The 21,694-nt window shown below is 38.1% G+C and overlaps 1 protein-coding gene across 3 annotated transcripts in view; it reads right to left on the reverse strand.

Moving 5' to 3' along the window:
* DPY19L1 (dpy-19 like C-mannosyltransferase 1) overlaps nucleotides 1-21,694 on the reverse strand; it is a 298,312-nt gene that overhangs the window by 97,049 nt on the left and 179,569 nt on the right. For all 3 annotated transcript variants that reach the window (XM_033930604.1, XM_033930603.1, XM_033930602.1), the window contains 2 exons: nucleotides 18,991-19,071; nucleotides 17,040-17,141 (listed from right to left, as the gene is read on the reverse strand). In XM_033930604.1, the coding sequence (XP_033786495.1) occupies nucleotides 17,040-17,141; nucleotides 18,991-19,071 (183 nt within the window). The remainder of the gene's footprint in view (nucleotides 1-17,039; nucleotides 17,142-18,990; nucleotides 19,072-21,694) is intronic.

A 21,694-nucleotide genomic window follows, 5' to 3' on the forward strand; every position in this document is an offset into this window, starting at 1 on the left:
CTAAATTAAAGAAAGTGTGGGAAAAGCAAATAAGATCTGTAGAGGAGAAGAAAGGAAAATAGACAGCGTGGATGGGGAGACTTGTAGACCATATGGTCTTTATCTGACAATCAATTTCTATGTTTCTGCATAAATCAGAGTAATCCAGAATAGGAGAAAACTTGTACTAGTGAGGAATAAATGTCACGAGATGAAAATTTCAGGGTAGGATTAAAAGAAGACAAGAAGGTCAGATACCTACTAAGATCCCCAACTATCCTGATGAAAACTGAATGCTTACTGTTACTGGAATAGAAAAAAAGAATGATGGTGATGTTGACAATACAGAGATGAAGAGGAGACCAAAGATATGGAGGGGCATAGTCAAAAGAAACATCTAAGTCCGTTTTGGCCTAACTCACAAGTCGTCCAAAGTCAGACACGGGAAAAGGTCCATTTTCAAAAAATATGTCCAGCATACTTTTTTTCACGAAAATCGTCCAATTGTACGTCCAGCCGTCTGAACATCCAGACCGCTAAGTCGTCCATTTTTATACCCCATTTTCGACCAAAAATTCATCCAACTCAAACATGCTTAGACAAAGACCAGAAAAGTAGGCCTGGGAGGGGCCAGAAAAGTAAGGGACTGGAAACCCAGACATGGCAACAGAGTAGTGGGGCACCTTACAGGGCACTGCTGTGAACTTCACAAAAAGGGTGCCACATAAACATCTCACAACAGCTCCCTTATAGGTCATGGTGAGCCCCCCCCCAAAACACCCCCAGAATCTACTAGACCCACCTATCTACCACTCCAATAGCTCTTATGGCTGCAGGAGCCACTTATATGGCAGTACAAAAGGGTTTGGTTTTTTTTGGAGGGGTGCACATGTTTCTCCATGAATGCAGTGATTAGAGTGGCTTATGAGCCTGGGTCCTCTTCTCCATGGTTCACTAACCAACCCCCAAAACCACTTAAGTCACCTCTGTGCAGCTCTACTAGGCTTTCCTATGACAGGCTGCCAGGTGCTGATGTTCTGGAGGCAGATATGTAAAGTTATTACGCTTTTTAAAGGAGTAGGGGGTGGGGGGGGGTTCAGTGATCACTGGGGCTGTGTGTGAGGGTCTGTACTTTGTGTCTGCAGTGCTTATCTGGTCACTTTGGATATCTTTTGTGGACTTAGACCTGGTCTTAGATGGCCTAAGTCACAACATCCAAGTTCCGTCTAGGCAGTGTTGTAAAACCTTCGGTTATACATGCAGTACGACTAAGTCTAGGACGGCCCACGTCCTGCCCAAATCCCGCCCTCACCACTCCTCCTAAAACACCCCTTTTAGCTCTGGTCGTTCAGCAACACTGTGAAAAAGCCTAAGTCATTTTTAAATATGTCTAAAACCCTGGTCGATTATCGGTACTTGGACGACTTTTGTTACTGATCATCCGATTTAGGCCAGTTTTTATATGTTTTTCTGTTTCTATTATGAGCCCCATAGTGTATTCTTGTAAAAGGTAAATGGAGAAAATTGATTAATCAAATGGTGCCTATATACTGTTGCTTTTGTCACACCCAGGGTGCCGTGCCAGAAAGCAGGCAGAACAGGCCAGATGTCAGGGAAGAAGAAACAGAAAAACTGAGGCAAAAGACAGAGAGGGACTCATCAGATGGAATTCAATGTTATTTACAATTTAGAAGAGCCTGGCTTTATCTAGAAATTGCATTATTTCATTAGAGTTCATGACATTAGAAATTGCATTAGTTCATTAGAGTTGGTTTGTGTTCGTGTAGGTCAGTGTCTCGAAAACTTTCCTAGCTGCAGCACACTAAAAGGGCCATGGCTGGAGGGTCTCTGTACATGCGCAGATGTTGATGTTAGGCACATGTGTGACATCATCATGTTGACATCCATTAATGCACAGAGGCCCTCCAGATGGGGTCCTGAGCTTGTTAACCCTGAAATGACTATACCTGTGGGGAGGTGCGAAGAGAAGGAGAAGTACCTGCAAGGAGGAGAGGCACTGGCGCCAGCTGACTCGCCTACACGACGTGCCTCTCGCGGTACACCCAGAATCTCGCTGCAGCACACAGTTTGCGATACACTAGTGCAGGTGGCATATGGTTTGGAGAGAAGATTGGTTATATCTAGTGTTGTAGTCTTGATATTGCGGGTTGTGGCATGGGTTTCTCTTTCCCAGCTTGTAAAGATAGCAGAGGAGATTTTTGTCTTGTTCGGTTTCTGGTGGTCGTAGCCTGTTTGTGGGATGGGAGGTTTAAGGTATTTTCCAAACGGATAGGTTTTTAGGCCTTTACAAAAGGTTTGGTAGGAGAGGGTGTTCCTTAATTGTGCTGGTAAAAGATTCCACCATTTTTCTGCCAGGTATGGGAGAGGCATGAATAGTTTTGTATTTGATTCATCTAGGATTTGTCATTTGATAGTAATTTGATTAAATTCAACAAGTAATCTTGATGTTTTGTCATGGAAGATTAGAAAGATCAGTGTACATAGTTTAAAAATACACCTTACTTCAAAGGGGAGCCAGTGTAGTTTGAGGTACAGGCATGTCACTTTGTCATATTTGGTTGCTGACAAAATAAGTTTGGCTACTACATTTTGAATTGTTTGTACTTTTCTCTGTATATTTTCTTTGCATTCTACATAAAGAACATTACAATAATCTAGTTGGGATAGTACCAGTGACTGAACCAGGATATGAAAATTTTCTTTGGCAAAGCAATGCCAGATTCGTCTCAGTTTTCTCAGTGTTGTGAATATTTACTGCACTTAGTTAATATTCACATGTGTGCCTCCCAGGATAGGTTCTTGTCAAATATAATCCCTAGGATTCTCAGTTCTGATTCCAGTTTCAGTGGGGTTTTATGCAGTGTTATTTGAGAGTCATTGTTTGTGATTCTGGGTGGGCTTATCAGTAAAAATGTGGTTATTTCTTTATTTAGTTTCATGTTGTCAGCCCAATCGGCGACTAGACAAGTGACTTCCTGTACTGATTTTTTGATCTTCTTTTCTTTCTTGTAGAAAAGATTGCATATTATAAGCAAGGAGGCCCTCCTGCCCGAAGGAAAGCTTTTCAAAAACTGGACAAAGAGGGGGCGTGGCTTAACGCGAGCACGAATGGAGGTGTGATCGCGACGCTCCTCATCACTAGGCAACTATTAATGAAAATTAACCCCATATTACAGAATTTTATCAAAAAAAAATAAATTCCTACGATCCTGAAGTTATGATGGACTAAGGTTGACTTTTTTCGCTGAGACGGAAGAGACGCCTGGGAGGTGAAAAACCAAGAAGCAAAGGTGCCGTTTTTTGTGTCTTGAGCAGTGCTGTGTGGAAGGCTGGAGACCGACGGGGATTGAAACTGGCGGTGAACTGCCTAGCGACAAGGAGAGAATTTTCCTCTTTATAAATAATTTATATGGTGGGCTGGTTCCTGTCAGTCAGCGGTTTTGAAGTGTGCCCTCCTCTGCCGGTGATGAGGCGAGGTCTGGTATGTGTGTGAAATAAACTTGACAACGGTTTTTGAAACTTTTCCCTTGCTGCTAATCTTTAAAAAACAAGAATTGTGAATGATTAGTATTAATATTGATCTCCTCTGCTGAAAATGAGACGGATTCTGATATAGGAGAATCAAGGGTGGGATTGCCGGTTTTTTGTTCAGCGCTAGAGCAGTGCGGCTTCGGCGGCAACTGACAAAAAAGACCTGAAGGGAAAAGAAAGAAAAACTGCTGGTTTTCATTGTTTTTATTATTGGATTCACTTTTCTGTTGATGTGGCACGGTAATAAGAAAAGATGTTGAAGTTTTAAACTGTCTAAAAGATTGATAAATAGAGGAAAACATCTATCTCATTATGAGGCAATTGTCAGTTTGACTTCTAAATGCTATGACAGTTTGAAATAGCTCTCTCCTGACGGTACTGAGTTGGAGTCCTGAGAGAGATCAATTAATCCTCAGATTGAAGCAGTTTCTTGAGACATAAAATCAAGACACTTTAAAGGGAAGAACATTGAATATTACATTTAATTAATAAACAGAAAAGTTTTCACTTCAGACTGATTGGGATAGAGGGCTGCCTGTCAAAGATAAAAAATGACAGTTTGATATAGCCCTCTCCTGTTTAATGTCAAAGCAAAGCCTGAGGAAAAAAAAATATTTCTTCTGTGCTGAATAACATAGTGTTGAATTTCTGCTGTTTGAAGTCAGAATCAAATTCTGAGAGAGAAAGACTTAAGAAAAAGGGGAAAAGGATCTCTTTTGTTGATTATTATCAAAGAAATTTTTATTCTGACCAGCTATATTGAAACCAAAAAAAAAAAGGAAAAAAGATTATTCTTTGATAAAAAAGGGGATTAATAAAAAAAAATAAAAAAAAATTGAGAGAGAGGAATACATGCATTTTCTCTCAATAATTAAGTGCCGAAGCGCTGAAGACAAATAAATATCAGCTTATTAAAATAAATACTGAATTGAACATTACTTTCCTCTGACAAAGCTGCGATTGGGCTTGTGAGAGAGGAGACAGAGAAAAGGTTCAACGGAACTTTAAAAAACTGAAACAGCAAGATATTGAGGAAATTGAGAGACGCTGAGAAAAAACAGAAGAAAATTGCTTAAAATTGGTCAAAATAGGAAAAATAACTCTAAAAAAGTGTTGCTCTCCTCAATCAGGGCTGCGATTGGGCTTGTGAGAGGAGAAAAAAAAAAAAAAAAAAAAAAAAAAAAAGAGTTCCCCTAATTCAATGAAAAAGTGAAAGTGAGAAAAGAATTTTCAAACTGACATAGGTAAAGGAAAAAGAAAAGAGCTTAAAAAGAAAAATATCTACTTCAAAAGATAGAACAAAATCTTGGAAGAAAAGAGATTAAAAACCTAAGAATACCAAATCTAAAAGACTAAATACAAGAAATAAGAATAACAAAGAAAAAGAAAACAACAACATGACAAGTACCAGACAAAACAAAAATGAGGCTGGTACATCTGCAAAAAGACAGAAACAAGAACAAATAACACCAAGTAAAATACCACTTCCTATCGAAGAATCAGACACATTAAGCAAAGCTGAAGTCATGGAAGAATTAAAACAAATCAAACAAATGCTTAAAGAAACTATAACTAATATGTCTGAAATGAAAGAAGAAATTTTAAATATACATAGACAAATGGAAGTTAACAACAAAAGAACAACTGAACTAGAATCAAAAATGGAAAATATAGAATGTGAATCAAAAAGATGTAAAAACGACAGCCTGGAATTAAATAAATTAAAAGATCAACTTGAGGATTACGAGAATAGAGGAAGAAGAAAGAACATCAAACTCTTTGGAATACAAGAAAATCTAGAGGGAAAAAATACTATCCTTTTCCTTGAAAATTTAATTCCAAAAATTCTACAATTAGACTTGAAACAACCAATTGAAATTGAAAGGGCGCATAGAATCCCAATAAAAAATCTAGAAAATAAAAACAGACCAAGACCAATCATTTTCAAAATGTTGAGATACCAACAAGCACTAGAGATACTAAATGCTGCAAAAAAAGATAAAAACTTAAATTATAAAGGATCAAGATTATGGTTTTTACCAGACTTCGCCAAAAACACAGCAACTAAAAGGAAAAAACTACTAGACATGAGACCTCTGCTCAAAGAAAAAGGATTTAAATATGGTCTATACTACCCGGCGAAAATGAGAGTGTCATCTGGAGACAAGTCCTTATATTTTGAGGATCCCGAAAAACTAAAAGAGTTTCTCTCTAAACCAGAACCTATGATATATTAACATAATATATTAAGAAGGTTTTGAAGACTCTATGAAAAATTAGAAAATATAACATATCGAAATATTTGAAGAAATGGAGGAAAACAATACAAAGAAAAGACAATAATAATTATATGAAAGAAAGAACAGAATATAGGAGAATTATTAAATAATACACTGCATATATGTTTAAAATAATTATATGTTGAAATCATAACACTAAGGAAATACAAATTAACATATTGTTAAATGGAAAATGATACATTAATAAAATGTTATGGAAAATGATTAAATATATATAAAAAAAACAATATAGATAGATAGAAGGGAAATTTGTTTAAACAATTGAATATTGATTGCCTGGAATGGGGAGAATGTTAGGATTACAGTTCCAATGTGTATCCTTAAGCAGCCAATATATTGGGTGGGAAAGGGAGGGATAAGGAGAATATTTATTAGAATAATTAAGGGAGATACATTAGGGTTAAATATGTGTGTCGTGAAGAAAATTTTTTGGATATTAAATATGAAAGAGGAGAGGAAGAATAAGATAATGAAAAGTATTAAAATATATAATGTCTTTTAAAATATATTCTATTAATGTCAATGGCCTGAATCACGTAATTAAAAGGAAAAAAATATTAACATTTTTAAAAAAACAAAATGCAGATATTTACTGTCTGCAAGAGACCCATCTTAATATGAAGGAATCACAGAAACTATCAGGTGGATGGATAAAAGAATGTTTTTTTGCTCCAGCAGTGGGCAAAAAAGCAGGGGTTGCAATCCTTATAAACAAAAAATGTATGGCCAATATAAAGGTAAAAAATTCAGATCCACATGGTAGATGGATACATATCGATATAGGTATGGGAAATGATACCCTGACGTTATTTAATATATATGCCCCTAATTCGAATCAATCAGAATTTTTCAAAAAGCTACAAAATATGTTATTACCACTGGCTGCCTCTAATTTAGTGGTGGCTGGAGATTTTAATGCTGTAATGGATCCATTATTGGATAAAAAACCAGGTAAAAATATTAAATCTTTAGGTCTAGATAATTTAGTTCGATCATGTGATTTGAAAGATATATGGCGTATTCTTCATTTTAATGATCAGGAGTATTCATTTTGTTCACAGGTTCATAAATCATTTTCAAGAATAGATTATATTTTTGTTTCAACAAATAAAGTGCAACAAGTGATTAAAGCCTCCATTGATCCTATTATCATTTCGGATCATGCGGGAATATGGATAGAATTACAATTAGATCAATTAGAAAATAATAGACCTCTTTGGAGATTTGATAATGCATTGCTTGTGGATGACAAATTTTTGGAAAATTTTAAAACACAAATTAATGAATTTTTTCAAATAAATTTAGTGGAAGATACATCTATAGAGAATGTATGGGATGCATTTAAAGCAACTATGAGGGGTAATATCATATCATATTCAGCTTTTATTAGGAAACAAATTAAAAAACAATATATAGAATTAGAAAAAGAAATAAAAATATTAGAAGCTAAATTGATAAGTAAATGGGAATATGAAGTTTTGCAAGCTCTTTTGAAAGTAAAAGGTAAATATAATGAATTAACATCAAAAATGATAAGAAAAGATTTGTTTTCCAAACAAACGATGTATTATGGAAATTCTAATAAGGCGGGAAAATTATTAGCAAATTATCTTAAGGCAAAAAAAAGGAGAACTAATATTAATGGAATAAAAGATGATAATGGTATAATAACAAATCAAACAAATATAATATTAAAACAATTTTTAAATTTTTATAAGGATCTATATTCTTCTGAACCTTATTTGGAGAAACAAAAAGATGGAAAAAAATTTTTAGATTTAATAAATGGACCTAAGATTCCTGATCATATAAAACGAAGTTTAGAAGAACCTATATCATTAAAAGAATTAGAAACAGCATTGAGATCTCTTAGAGTTGGATCCGCTCCAGGTGGTGATGGTTACACAGTAGAATTTTATAAAACATTTCAAAATATCCTCTCCCCACATTTATTAAAATTATATCAGACACAACTTATAAAAGGTAATATAAAAGGTACTATGGCTGAATCAATAATAATTGTTTTGCCTAAGCCAAATAAAGATCCTACTTTGGTTTCAAACTACAGGCCTATATCTTTGATAAACGTTGATAATAAACTTTTGGCGAAAATTTTGGCTTTGAGATTAGCCAAAGCTCTCCCACATATTATAGATATGCATCAAACGGGTTTCGTTGCTAAAAGACATTCCTCCAATAACTCTAGACTATTATTTCACATGCTAAACTTATCAAAAAAAATGGATGAACCGGCTTTTACAGTTTCATTAGATGCTGAGAAAGCATTTGATAGGGTAGAATGGAATTTTATGTATCAGGCTTTAGAATGGTTTGGTATAGGTTCTGGATTTATACAAATGGTAAAAACATTGTATAGCTTCCCGATTGCAAGATTAAATATTAATAATAAGATATCTGATGGTTTTCAATTGCAGAGGGGAGTTAGACAAGGTTGTCCTTTATCTCCTTTGTTATTTGATGTTGTATTAGAACCCTTATTGTTAGCAATACAGCAAACGAGGGAGATACAAGGAATTCCATATTCAGATATGGAATATAAAATTTCGGCTTATGCTGATGATATTTTGCTTTATTTGAGAAATCCAGAGTCTACCTTATCTTCTTTATTGGAATTAATTGATAAGTTTGGCAAATTTTCAGGTTATAAAATTAATTGGAATAAATCTGAAATTATACCCTTGAATGTTTACTGTGTAAAAGGATTATTTGATACTTTTCCATTCATATGGAAAGAAGAAGGATTTAAATATCTAGGCATTCAAGTTAAAAAAACAATTGAAGATACTGTAAAAGAAAATGAAAAATATGTATTAAAAAAAGTAACGGAGTTATGTGAACAATGGAACCCATTACATATATCTTGGTGGGGCAGAGTTCAAACTATTAAAATGATGATGTTGCCTGTGGTTTGCTACCAAATGAGTATGATACCTATTTATTTTCAGGGGTCCTTTTATAAGAAGCTTAATAGAATTTTAACTAAATTTCTTTGGCTTGGTAAAACACCTAGAATAGCTTTAGTAACCTTACAAAAATCAATTAAGGAGGGAGGGGTAAATTTTCCAAATTTCTATAGGTACCATCAAGCCTATATTCTACGTCAGGGTATGTATTGGATCCTCCCAGAACTTATAGATAATGCACCAGATTGGTTATATTTGGAATGGCGCCTTATGTTTCCCCTAAATTTAGTTCATTTACCAAGTATTAATATACCTAAAAGATACAGAGAAAATAAAATAATAATGGATACTTGGAAAACATTGAGATTTATTGATAAATTAACACCCATCCCAATATATAAATCAACTAATCAATCCATATGGATAAACTCCAAGATCAAAGTAGGCGGAGCTCAAATCCTTTGGAAGAACTGGATTATTGCAGGAATCAGATCTCTAGATGATATTATTTCAGAAGGTAAACTGCTGGATTTTTCACAATTGCAACATAGATTTGGTCTTAATAAAACACAAAGTTTTAAATGGTTGCAATTGAAGCAGGCCATTCAGGTTGGGTTCCCTGAATGGAAATCATTAAACAATCAATATAGTTTAAAGTTCTTATGCTTTAAAGCAGACTTCCTAGGACATCAAGCCGCATTGTGGTATAAATTAATATCTGGATATTTAATTAAAAAACCAAAAAATGGTCTAAGAGACATTTGGAGCATTGAGATTGGACATCAAATTAATGCATTTCAATGGCCACTAATTTGGTCTTGGAGAATGGGATGTACAGTGTCAGCATCTATGAGACAAACATGGTTCTTTTTATTACATAGAGCTTTTTGGACCCCTACTCGTTTGCAAAAACTAGACAGTTCTAAGTCTAATAGATGCTGGCACTGTAATCTAGAACCAGGGACATTAGATCATTTATTATATCATTGTCCTTATATTAAAATTTTTTGGAATTCAATTTGGCCACAAATTAATAAATTAATGGAAAATCATATTGCAATATCATATGATACAATTTTATTTGGAACAATGATGAGAAAAAAAAGTCAAATTTCACCAGAAAATAATAAACTTTTATTAATTATGACAGGGGTTGCCATTCAACATATAACTAATAATTGGAAAAATTACAACAACCTAAACTACACATTTTGGTGGAATACAATATGCCATGTTTTTAAAATGGAAAGAACAATAGCAGTACAAAAGGGGACATATAATAAATTTATAAAAATATGGGGGCCATTGACAAAATACTGCAATGATTAAATAATAGAATACTTTTTCTTCTTTTCTTCTTTTAGAGATTTTCTTTTTTTTTTTTTTTACGACACACATATAGGGGGGATAAGGAAAACAATTTATATATAATATATTATAATATATGATACAAAATGTAACAAATGATTAAAAAATAATAGAAGGGTGGGGGGAGGGAAATTTATCCAGAATATATTGTAGTAGATATAAATATGTTATTGAATAATTATCAATTATATTCCAATATGTTGTATACTTTTATAAAATTTGAAAATATTATATTAAGGCAATAAAAGGGTGGGGGGAGGGTGAAGGGGAAAATCAAATTCAGACATACATTGTGTTAGATATAAAAGTGATACCATGCATATATCAAATGTATTTTATTATTATGTACACTTTTTGTAAAATTTGAAAATAAAAATATAATGAAAAAAAAAAAAAAAAAAAACTGGACAAAGTGCCAGGTTTTGAAAAGCTGTCCTGACCTCCGGACATGTCTTCAAAAGGACTTTATGATTTGGATGTGTTCTGTGCTGGAAATAGAATGGTGGTAATGAGGGTTCTTTGCTGGGCCTTCTCGATTCCTGAGATACATTTTTCCATGTTTTTTTTTTTTTTTACACAAAAATATTTGGATATGTTTTTATACAGTACATATTCACATGTCTATGATTATTTCTGCATGTACATTTTTGTTTTGGATAGAGGGATTATGATTGTTTCTCTATGGCTTCAGAATTTTTGTTAAGGGGGTAAAGGGGTACCTGTACAGGACGGGTTTATTTAGGGACCCTTGGGTAAATAAGAACATAAGAATAGCCTTACTGGATCAGACCAATGGTCCATCAAGCCCAGTAGCCTGTTCTCACGATGGCCAAACCAGGTCACTAGTGCCTGGCCAAAACCCAAGGAGTAGCAATATTCCATACTACTGATCAAAGGCAAGCAGTGGCTTCCCCTATGTCTTTCTCAATAACAGACTGTGGACTTTTCCTCCAGGAACTTGTCCAAACCTTTCTTAAAACCAGCTATGCTCTCCGCTCTTACCACATTCTCTGGCAACCCGTTCCACAGCTTAACTATTTTCTAAGTGAAAAAAATATTCCTCCTATTGGTTTTAAAAGTATTTCTCTGTAACTTCATCGAGTGTCCTCTAGTCTTTGTAATTTTTGACGGAGTGAAAAATCGATCCACTTGTTTCCGTTCTATTCCACTCAGGATTTTGTAGACTTCAATCATATCTCCCCCTCAGCCGTCTCTTTTCCAAGCTGAAGAGCCCTAACCATCCAGTGGTCTTTCCTCATATGAGAAGAGTTTCATCCTCTTTACCATATTGGTCACTCTTCTTTGAACCTTTTCTAGTGCCACTATATTTTTCTTGAGATAAGGAGACCAGAATTTAATGCAATACTCCAGATGAGGTTACACCATGGATTGATCAGGGGCACTATAACATTCTTAGTCTTGTTAACCATCCCTTTTTTTAATAATTCCTAGCATCCTGTTTGCTTTTTTGGCCGCCGCCACAAATTGGGTGGAAGATTTCATCGTATTGTCTACGATGATACCCAGATCTTTTTCTTGGGCGCTAGTCCTCAAGGTGGATCCTAGCATCCGGTAACTGTGATTCAGGTTATTCTTACCAATATGCATCACTTTACATTTGTCCACATCAAACTTCATCTGCCATTTGGACGCCCAGTCTTCCAATTTCCGAAGGTCCGCCTGCAATTTTTCACAATCCGCATGCATTTTAACAACTTTGAACAGTTTAGTGTCATCTGCAAATTTAATCACCTCACTCGTCGTTCCAATTTCCAGATCATTTATAAATAATTTAAATAGCACAGGTCCCAGTACAGACCCCTGCGGCACTCCACTGGGTATTTAAGGTGGTTGGTGAGGGGTATGCACTCCTTAGGAATTGGCTTAGCTTGGAGGGAGGAGAAAGATGGGAGGGGGGTTGTACAGGTCTACTTGAATAAGCTGGTTTGGGATTTTTTTAGCTGTCTGTGAAGACCACTGGGGCAATTGTATATATGGATTGTCACTTTCTTGGATTATTGCAACTTGTCCTTTACTTGGGTGTTTCCACATCTCTTATCCTTGGTGCTGGTTTTCTGGGCAGATGTGGGGGAGGGTATGAGCTGGAACATGCCCTTCCTTCTGTGGAGTGGATTGTATCATTTACAAGTGTTGTGTTGGAGCTTAGAGTTCTCTATTTTACTTTTAAATCTCAACTTATTTTCTCTTTTATTTGTAGTCCATAAATTCAGACCCTGTTTTCAAGAACTTGTAGCCACATTTTAAACAGAATGGGTACGTTAACATACAGTTTAGTAATATGCTTTTTCTTCTTATTGCACCTTGGAAATACTACATTTACACCTCTTTGCCCTTTAGTTTAGGGAATTGATCAGGTGGGTCTTTTCTTGGTGTGTGTGTGTGTGCGGCGGGGGGGGGGGGGGAGTATTAATGGAACAGTTAGTAGGATTTGGAAGGGGTACAGGGTCTTTTTGTTTTGGTATAAGTGTTTGGGATCGAGATTATTGGTTGGAGAGTGTTGCTATTAAAGTCTGGGGGGCAATAAGACTACTCCAAACTAACTTAGGATAGGGACATATATAATTACCATTTACCTCAAAATGCGCCCTAAATAGAACATTCAAGGGTCTTTAGAGACACTGCAAGGCCACCCATACATCACACATATACCCACAGTCTGAAAAAAAAGAAGACACAGAAAAAAAGTGGAGAAAAAGCCTCAGTTAAGCTTCATATGGCTAAAAAATACCCTCCACTTATGTGTCTTCACTATATCAAAAACGGTGACGGAATAATCGCGCGCCAGACGCCGACAATCCAGCGGAAGACAGAAGCGCGCGGGGGAAAAAATAATTTTTAAAGAGCTCCGACTGGGGGTTTGGGGTGGCAACCCCCCACTTTATTGGTTAGTGTTCGCGCTGCCGTTGCAGGGGGGTGTGGGGGGTGAAACCACCCACATTATAGAGAAAACGGAACTTTTCCCAAAAAAACCAGAAAGTTCCATTTTCGCTATAATGGAGGTTTCCAACCCCCCGAACCCTCCTCCAACAGCAGCGTGAACACTAACCAATAAAGTGGGGGAGTTGCCACCCCAATCCCCCATCAGAGCTCTTTAAAAATTACTTTTTCCCCCACGCGCTTCTGTCTTGCGCCGAATTGTCGGCGCGCTGACGTCTTGCGCTCCACTGTCTATGAACCATCAAAAACAGTGGTGAAAAAATGAGGCACAGTAGCAGCCCCCCCAAAAAACACCTCACATCCAGCACGCCAAAATCTCACATACAAACATTGTGTGAAAAAAGATTGCAGTCCAGAGGCACAGTCAGAAATATTGCAACTTGAGAAAGGAAAAAAGAAAAACTTAGCTGTCCACGAACTCCCAGCCGTCTCCAAATCAGGCTTATCTGCAAGCCTCACTATCCAGGCCTCATGGATAAGCTGTTACTGTGCCTCATTTTTTCACCACTGTTTTTGATATAGTGAAGACACATAAGTGGAGTTTTTTTTTAGCCATATGAAGCTTAACTGAGGCTTTTTCTCTACTTTTTTTCTGTGTCTTCTTTTTTTCAGACTGTGGGTATATGTGTGATGTATGGGTGGCCTTGCAGTGTCCCATAAGACCATTGAATGTTCTATTTAGGGCACATTTTGAGATAAATGGGGCTTTAAGACTCCAAGCCCTCCACTCCCTTTGATGGGTGGAATAGTGAGCTTTTTTTTTTTGGGGGGGGGGGGGGGCGGGAGAGTTGAAGGTTGGGTGTTCTCATGTTTCTGAAATAACTGTGTTGAATTATACTAGCCTATTGCTCTTCCTTTGTTTTACTCTATGGACCAGATGTTGATGTCTTGCTTCATATCGTTTGTGTGGTGAAGGGATAGGGTTGGAGAGGGGCTATATTTGATGTTGGTATTGTTAGTCTGTTATGAAGAAATAAGAGGCACTGTAATGTTTGTTGGACTGTTTATTGGCTTCTGCAATAAAAAGATTTAACATAAATACCAGTCATTGCAGGATGTTATACCCAAATATTCAATTTCAGTATTCAGATAGTGGCCATTGCTGAATATCTTGGTATAGATTGGCTGGTGTTGTTTTACCTAAGTATAGGCATTAGTCAGACTGGTAAAGAGAGGGCAGCCTTTTTTTCCCCTGTCAAACTTTATCCAGGCAGTTACCTGGCAACTGCTAACTCCAGGTTTTATCCCAGAACTTCTCTGGCACTACCCGGATAGTGCTGAGATGACAGGATTAAACATTCAGCAGCATTACCTGCATACTATCACTGAAATTCCAAGTATGAACCTGACTTATCCAAGAAGGAGCTTTTCCTAGCTGGCTAAGTCCTACTGAATTTTTAAATCACAGCTGCAGAGAAAGCATGCACTAATGTACTACTATTTATTATTTCTATAGCACTATGGTCCCTTTTCACGAGAGCTTACAATCTAAGTTAATGACAGACATATAGTGGGTCAATATATATACTCTCTCTCTCACACACACACACACACACACACACAGAAACTCTGTTAAGAACAAGTTATGTTCTAAAGCAGTTCTTAAGTCAGATTTGTATGTAACTCAGAACTTGTAGATTTTAAGCTACTTGCTGCTTACATGTGCTCCCAGCTGACAAAGGGAGCAACTGTCCTTACCAGTATTCCCTCTAAAGCAGTATTTCCAGTGGTATAGACTCCTACACTTCGCTTTTACTTGAGCAGATTCAGGAATGTTGCATGGCCACATTAAGAACAGTGTGTGGTTGTGCATCTTGTACTTTAGAGCAGGTTCCCAACCCTGTCCTGGAGGACCACCAGGCCAATCAGGTTTTCAGGCTAGCCCTAATGAATATGCAAGGAGCTGATTTGCATGCCTATCACTTCCATTATATGCAAATCTCTCTCATGCATATTCATTAGGGCTAGCCTGAAAACCCGATTGGCCTGGTGGTCCTTCAGGACAGGGTTGGGAACCACTGCTCTAAAGTACAAGATGCACAACCACACACTGTTCTTAATGTGGCCATGCATCATTCCTGAATCTGCTCAAGTAGAAGCGAAGTGTAGGAGTCTATGCCACTGGAAATACTGCTCAGTGAAATCAAATGAAGCCGCAACTGTGTTCTTAAGTATGAGTCATACTTAAGTTGGGTATCTGTAACTAGAACTGTATATGTATATATGTATATATATATATATATATGTATATATGTATATATGTATTTATGTATATATGTATATACACACACACATATATATATCTAATATAATAAAGAGCTAGCCGCGCATGCGGACTCCTATTTGCGTGTTCTGTGCGCTGTAGGTCTGTGGCCGAAGGAGTGCGCATGCGTGCTAATACGTCACCAGCCTATCACCTCCACAAGCCGGACCGCAGCCAGACGCCGATCTCCGTTCCTCCTGCCGCCGCCGATCTCCGTTCCTCCTTTGCCGCCCACCCCCTTCTCTTCCCGCGGGCCCGAATGGCGATTCCAGCAGCGTGTGCATCAGTCTTCACACGCTGCTTCGGGCCCTTCTATTGCCCTGATTTGCTCTGCCGCGTCTCTGATGATGTCATCAGGGACGTGCCAGAGTAAATCAGGGCAGTAGAAGGGCCCGAAGCAGCGTGTGGAGACTGATGCAAGCGCTGCTGGAATCACCACCTTTGTAGTCCGGACCGCGGGAAGGGAAAGGGGGGGGGGGTAGAGGAAACGCTAATGCTGCTGCACAGGGAACTGGGGGGGGGGGGAGGGAAATGGAGGGGAAGGGAATGCTGCTTTGGACAGACAGAGAGAGGAAGGGAAACACAAAGAAAATAAGAAAGACACAGGGGCAGATGCACAGGGAACTGGTGTGGGGGGAGGGAAATGGAGGGGGATGGAATGCTGCTTTGGACAGACAGACAGAGGGAGGAAGGGAGACAGAAAGAAAAGAAGAAAGATATAGGGGCAGGGAGATACACAGAAAGACAGACAGGCAAAGGGGGCCAGGGACAGAGACAGACAGAAAGGACAGCGGGAGCCGCGTCAGGAGGGATGCGGGATGTGGCAGTGGGAACTTTTCCAATGGGTGCAACTGGGTGGCTGTCGGGAACCTCTGATCAGGGGCAGAGCAAGGTAAGAGTATCATAGGGATAAGAAGGAGGAGGGAGGATAAAAAAAGAAGGGATGCCTACTGCTGGACAGGGGGAGAAGGAAAGAGATGCTGATGGACAGGGGAGGTGAAGAAAAAGGAACGGAGGACTAATGTTGGACAGGGGGAGAAGGAAAGAGGTGCTGCTGGACAGGGGGGGGTAAAACAAAGGGAGAAGGGCTGCTGCTGCATAAGGAGAGCAGTGAAGGGGTGGTGGTGGACACAGTGGAAGTAAAAGGAAGGGAAAATGGACAGGGGGAGCAGGCAAGGGGTGGTGATGGACAGCCAAGGAAAAAGAAAGGCAGAAAGAAAGCGGCTAAGGAGAGAGAGAGCAAGAAAGACAGACACACACACATATGTTCTAGCATCCGTTAATGTAATGGGCTTAAAGACTAGTATATATATATACTGCATGTAGCAGTTTCTGGGGACATATCTTTGGTACAGCCAATATAAAACTGGGTCTGCAAGCCCATTTCACAAGGCACTATAGATACTTGTATTGCCTTCATAAAATAGGCACCTTTTTAGACATCATACCCAGGCCTGCTGTTATATAACCAGGCCCTTAATCTGCACTTTTCATAATAAAAAGAATAAAGTAGCTCACACTATTTTACCTTTCTAATCTCATTATAGCTTGCCAATACTTTGCTTCTTTGTATGAGCTAAAGCACACAGTTCTCTAAATTACTTTCATTTAAATGTTTCTAGGAGTCAACATTATTCATTTATCAATAAAATTAAATTTTTAAAATCACATTTTCTGTCTGAAGGAAAAAATTACCTCTGTTTCCATGAAGTCAAACTCGGCAGCACAGGTGTACATCAATGTATCAAAGTCCTTGTAGCTTGTGAATTTGGATTTCAACAGACTGCCAATGTGAGCCTGATAGAGCAACACACAAAACAGAGGAAGAAAAGCCCTTGAACTTGAGAAAATATCTGACATTCAATTTAAATGTGTGTTCATCTCTAAAGGATACGTTTATTTTTAGACACCAAACACAAATTGATTATATTAAAATGTCTTTTTTTGTGAAGAAATGCATAAGTAATTGGCAAAGCTTTAATAAAATACACAAAACTTGTTCTGGTTTACTACATCTTCTAGATACAGAGATTTGAGTGGAGGAGTAGACTAATGGTTAGTGATGTCATCATGCTGACGTCCGCACATGCGCAGATGTCCTCCAGCCGCAGGTCTATTACTACCGATACGGGGTGCTACAGAAGGAGAGGTGTGGAGAAGGAGCAGAGGCGCCTCTCCTCCTCGCCATCTCACAGCACATAATTTGCAATACAATGTATTATATATATATATTTTTTATTTTTTTTATTTTAGTAAATCATATAATGTATAATATAATATATTAATATTTTTGACGTATTAGGGATGGAAAGGGTGGTTAAATTTCATGATTTTCAGACGATATTATAGCAAATCAAATGATGTTTTATAATTCAAATGTTATTTCCTGTTACACTTGATGTAAGTTATAAAAACGAATAAAAAATAAAAAACAATGTATTATATAGTGAAGTTTTTTTTTTTTTTTCTATATTATTTTTTATTTTCAAATTTTACAGAAAGTGTACAACATGTTAAAATATAATTGATGAATATACAATAACACTTTTATATCTAATTATATAGTGAAGTTTTTGATAAATGGCTATGAAGATGCAGAGATGGAGGCTAGTCCAAATGCAATAGCCTATGCAGACTGTTTAAAAAGATGGAAGATTTGGAGATGAAAGTAGGAGGGACTAGGAAATTTATTGGGAGTGTGAGGAGGACAATATGTTAAATGAATGGATGGAGTTTCATCCGATGACTGGAAAGACATGTTTGATTATGCAAACTCTTACGCCAACTAGGTCGTTAATGGACACTTGTTCTTCAGTAATGGAGTAACAATTAGCTGATGAGGTAGCGCCATCATTGACCATCATTGTTAATAAATCATTATTTGATGGGCAGCTTCCAGATGCATGTAAGCAGGCTACATTGAGATTCCTATTAAAGGAGAGGAAATTGGACCCTCTGGTTTGGGTGAATTATAGAATGATTTCAGTGCTTCTTTAGTGGTGAAGGTAATTGAGTGTTATGTTGTTTGTGTTTCCAGCTCAACAGATAAGACATACACTTACACAGAACTACTGTATATAAATATTTTCAACCTCTATTGCTAATGGTACATCAACATGTAAGTTTAAACATTCTAAACTCTATTCGGTGAGCCAAGTCTGCCTCCATAGCACCTAAAGCTTTAGGGTCACCATAGAATCCTTGCCCAGGTTCTGAAATTATAGTGTATGTTACATCCACTTGTAAACATGAGAAAATGAAAGTATGGGAGTGTTTTTTCAGACATGTAACACCTCACACATATCCACTTGGGCTTATTTGCTGTTCACTGTACTGTATTTTCTAGAGTGTATAATTAGTGTATAATTAGGTTAGAGCTATTGGTTCATTCTGCGTTAACTGTCACACAAAATATCAGTATGCCTGTCACAAATCAAATAAAACCTGCATGCATTAATCAAACATACATAGATATTTAATGGCTGACCTAAAGATGAGTTTCCCAGCCAAAGCACATGACAAATATATTTGTCTTTGGGTCTGAGAAAAAGCCTTTTTCTAAGAGTTTCAAGTACAAACTGACTGTAGAACCAATGCATAAGAATAAATTAAAACACAAGCTTTTAACATGCTGTACTGTACTTACATCATCTGCTACACCCAAGATGTAGGATGTTATTAGCTTTAAGATAATTGTTCCAAATAACCATACAAGACCTTGTGTGACCTAAAACATAAATAAAATAAATTACTGTATTTAAAAATTGAAAGATGAAAATAATATAATGGGCATATTAAAAGACAGTAAATTATTCCCCAAAAGTACAATTTTTATTGATTCACACAAAGTAAACATTAAATTTTTGAGTGTTGCGATAATAAGTTTTCTGAAGGCAAAATTTAGATTGATATTCATGTTTCATCTTAGGCAATAGTTTGTTAAAAGATCCAGACTGGAGTCATCTAGTCCACTCCTCAACCTCTTATATGCTCTTATTTTAGAAAACTCTTAAAAACATTCCTCTTCTCAAATTAAATATCCTAAATTAACAACATCCTTTCCCCATTATCAAGAAAAATCTCTCTCATTCTTTTTCATCCTTACTTCTCCATTGTTATAAGTTTAATTCTTCATCCTTAATGTTATTATTTACAATATTTCTATTGTTTTGTTCTTATCCTGTAAACTGCTTTGAACTGTAAGGCTTATGCAGTATATACCATATTTTTCGCTCCATAAGACATACTTTTTTCCCACCAAAAAGTGGGTGGAAATAAGGGTGCGTCTTATGGAACGAATATAACAAACCCCCCCCCCAGTACCTTTTAAAAATTCTGGTGGACCAGGGCTGTATTGGCAGGAACTTCCACGCTCCTGCCCTTCCCTTGCTGCAGCGGCGCACAAGGCAGGCACAAACTTTTTGCGTGCCTGCCTGGTCCCGCACCGCTCCCTGAATGGCTGCCGTCAGTTCTTGAGGGACTTGTGAGAACTGACGGCAGCCATTCAGGGAGCACTGCGAGACCAGGCAGGCACGCAAAAAGCTCACGCCTGCCTTGTGCGCTACTCTGCCGCTGCCGCAAGAGATCAGGAGGCAGCCATCCAGTGAGGGAAGGGCAGGACACGGAAAGCTCCTGCCCATACAACGCTGAACTGCCGGAATTAAAAAAAGGTACTGGGGGGGGCCCTGCCTGCCCCCCCCCCCGCCTGCCTAACACTAGGCCTGCCTGCCCTGTGCCCTTGTCCCGGCCTACCACTAGACCATCAGAGGGGGGGGGGGACAGGGGACAGGGCAGGGCGGTGGGACAGGGTTCACCATTTGGTTCAGAACTTTTTTTTCTTTGTTTTGCTTCCTCTACAGGTAGGTGTGTCTTATGCTCAGGTATGTCTTATGGAGCGAAAAATACGGTAAATAAAAAATTATGTTACGTCATTAATCAGTCAGTTTTCAGAGGACAGATAAGTAAATAGAAAATAACCTTGAAATAGAAATGAGCAGCAGGAGGATCAAGTCTAGCTGTATTATGTGAACAAGTCAGCATCTTAATACTGCTAAACTGTTTGCACTTTACAGTGTTGGACCTGTCAATGCTCAAAGGATAATCACACATAGATTTTGACCCCTTTTATCAAGCTGCATAAGGGTTTATCACAGGCCGTTGCAGTAAAAGCTCCGATGCTCACAGGAATTCCTATGAGCATCAGAGATTTTACCGTAGTGGTCTGCGATAAAAAAACCCTTACGTAGCTTGATAAAGAGGGGGGGGAGATGTTTCTTAATGCCTTCCCCCAATTTGTATTTTTGGATAACTTTAATGAAGTTCAGCAGTTTTAGAGCTTTGTTCCACATTTAGTTGTAGAGCAGAAACAACTTGATTTTTCAACCAGAAATACACAAATCAACTCAAGTAACATGACTAGACACAGTTGGGCTCTATTTAATGTATTATGAGCCTTGTTAAGGCAGTTATCGGAAACTGTGCTACTGTATATACTAGAATATAAGATGAGATTTTAGGGCCAAAAAATGGCCCCAAAATGGGGGTCTCGTCTTATATTCGGGTGAAGCAGGTAGCCGCCGCTTCAGTACTTCTGTTTCAACGATGCCTAAACTCCCACCAACACCCGATGAATGCCGCTGCTCTCCTGCACGTAGCCTTTCACCACCGATGCTGCATTCTGATCCCCCACCGCCCATGCTGCTTCCATAACCATGCAGCTTTCTGAAGGTCCCTCTACCTAAGACGCTGCCTTTTGAAGACTCCCTCCAGTTTTATGAAGATTCTCCCCACTTCTGATGCTAGTTCCACTGCCGATCTAAAGGCCGTCACCCGCCTGCTCATGTGTTCCGCTCCGCCCACCCGTGCATTCCCCTATAATGCTGCTTTCTTACGGCCCGTCCCTCTCCCATTGCATATTCTTTTTTGTTTTGTTTCCTGTCTCTTGGCCGATATTAACAATTAAACCTCCTCCCTCCCTCTGTCGCACACCTTTTCACTGGTGGTCCAGCAGTATATTAAACATAGAAACATAGAAGATGACGGCAGAAAAGGGCTATAGCCCATCTAGTCTGCCCACTCTAACAACCCCACCCCCTTGAATTTACCCCCCTAGAGATCCCACATGTGTATCCCCTCTACATTTTTTACCTCCCTAGAGATCCCACATGTGTATCCCATTTCCTTTTAAAATCCGGCACACTGCTGGCCTGAATCACCTGAAGCGGAAGCTCATTCCAACGATCGACCACTCTTTCGGTGAAGAAGAATTTCCTGGTGTCACCATGAAATTTCCCACCCCTGATTTTCAGCGGATGTCCTCTTGTGGCCGAGGGACCTTTAAAAAAGAAGAT

Source organism: Geotrypetes seraphini, chromosome 2 (assembly GCF_902459505.1).
Source record: "Geotrypetes seraphini chromosome 2, aGeoSer1.1, whole genome shotgun sequence".
NCBI lineage: Eukaryota > Metazoa > Chordata > Amphibia > Gymnophiona > Dermophiidae > Geotrypetes > Geotrypetes seraphini.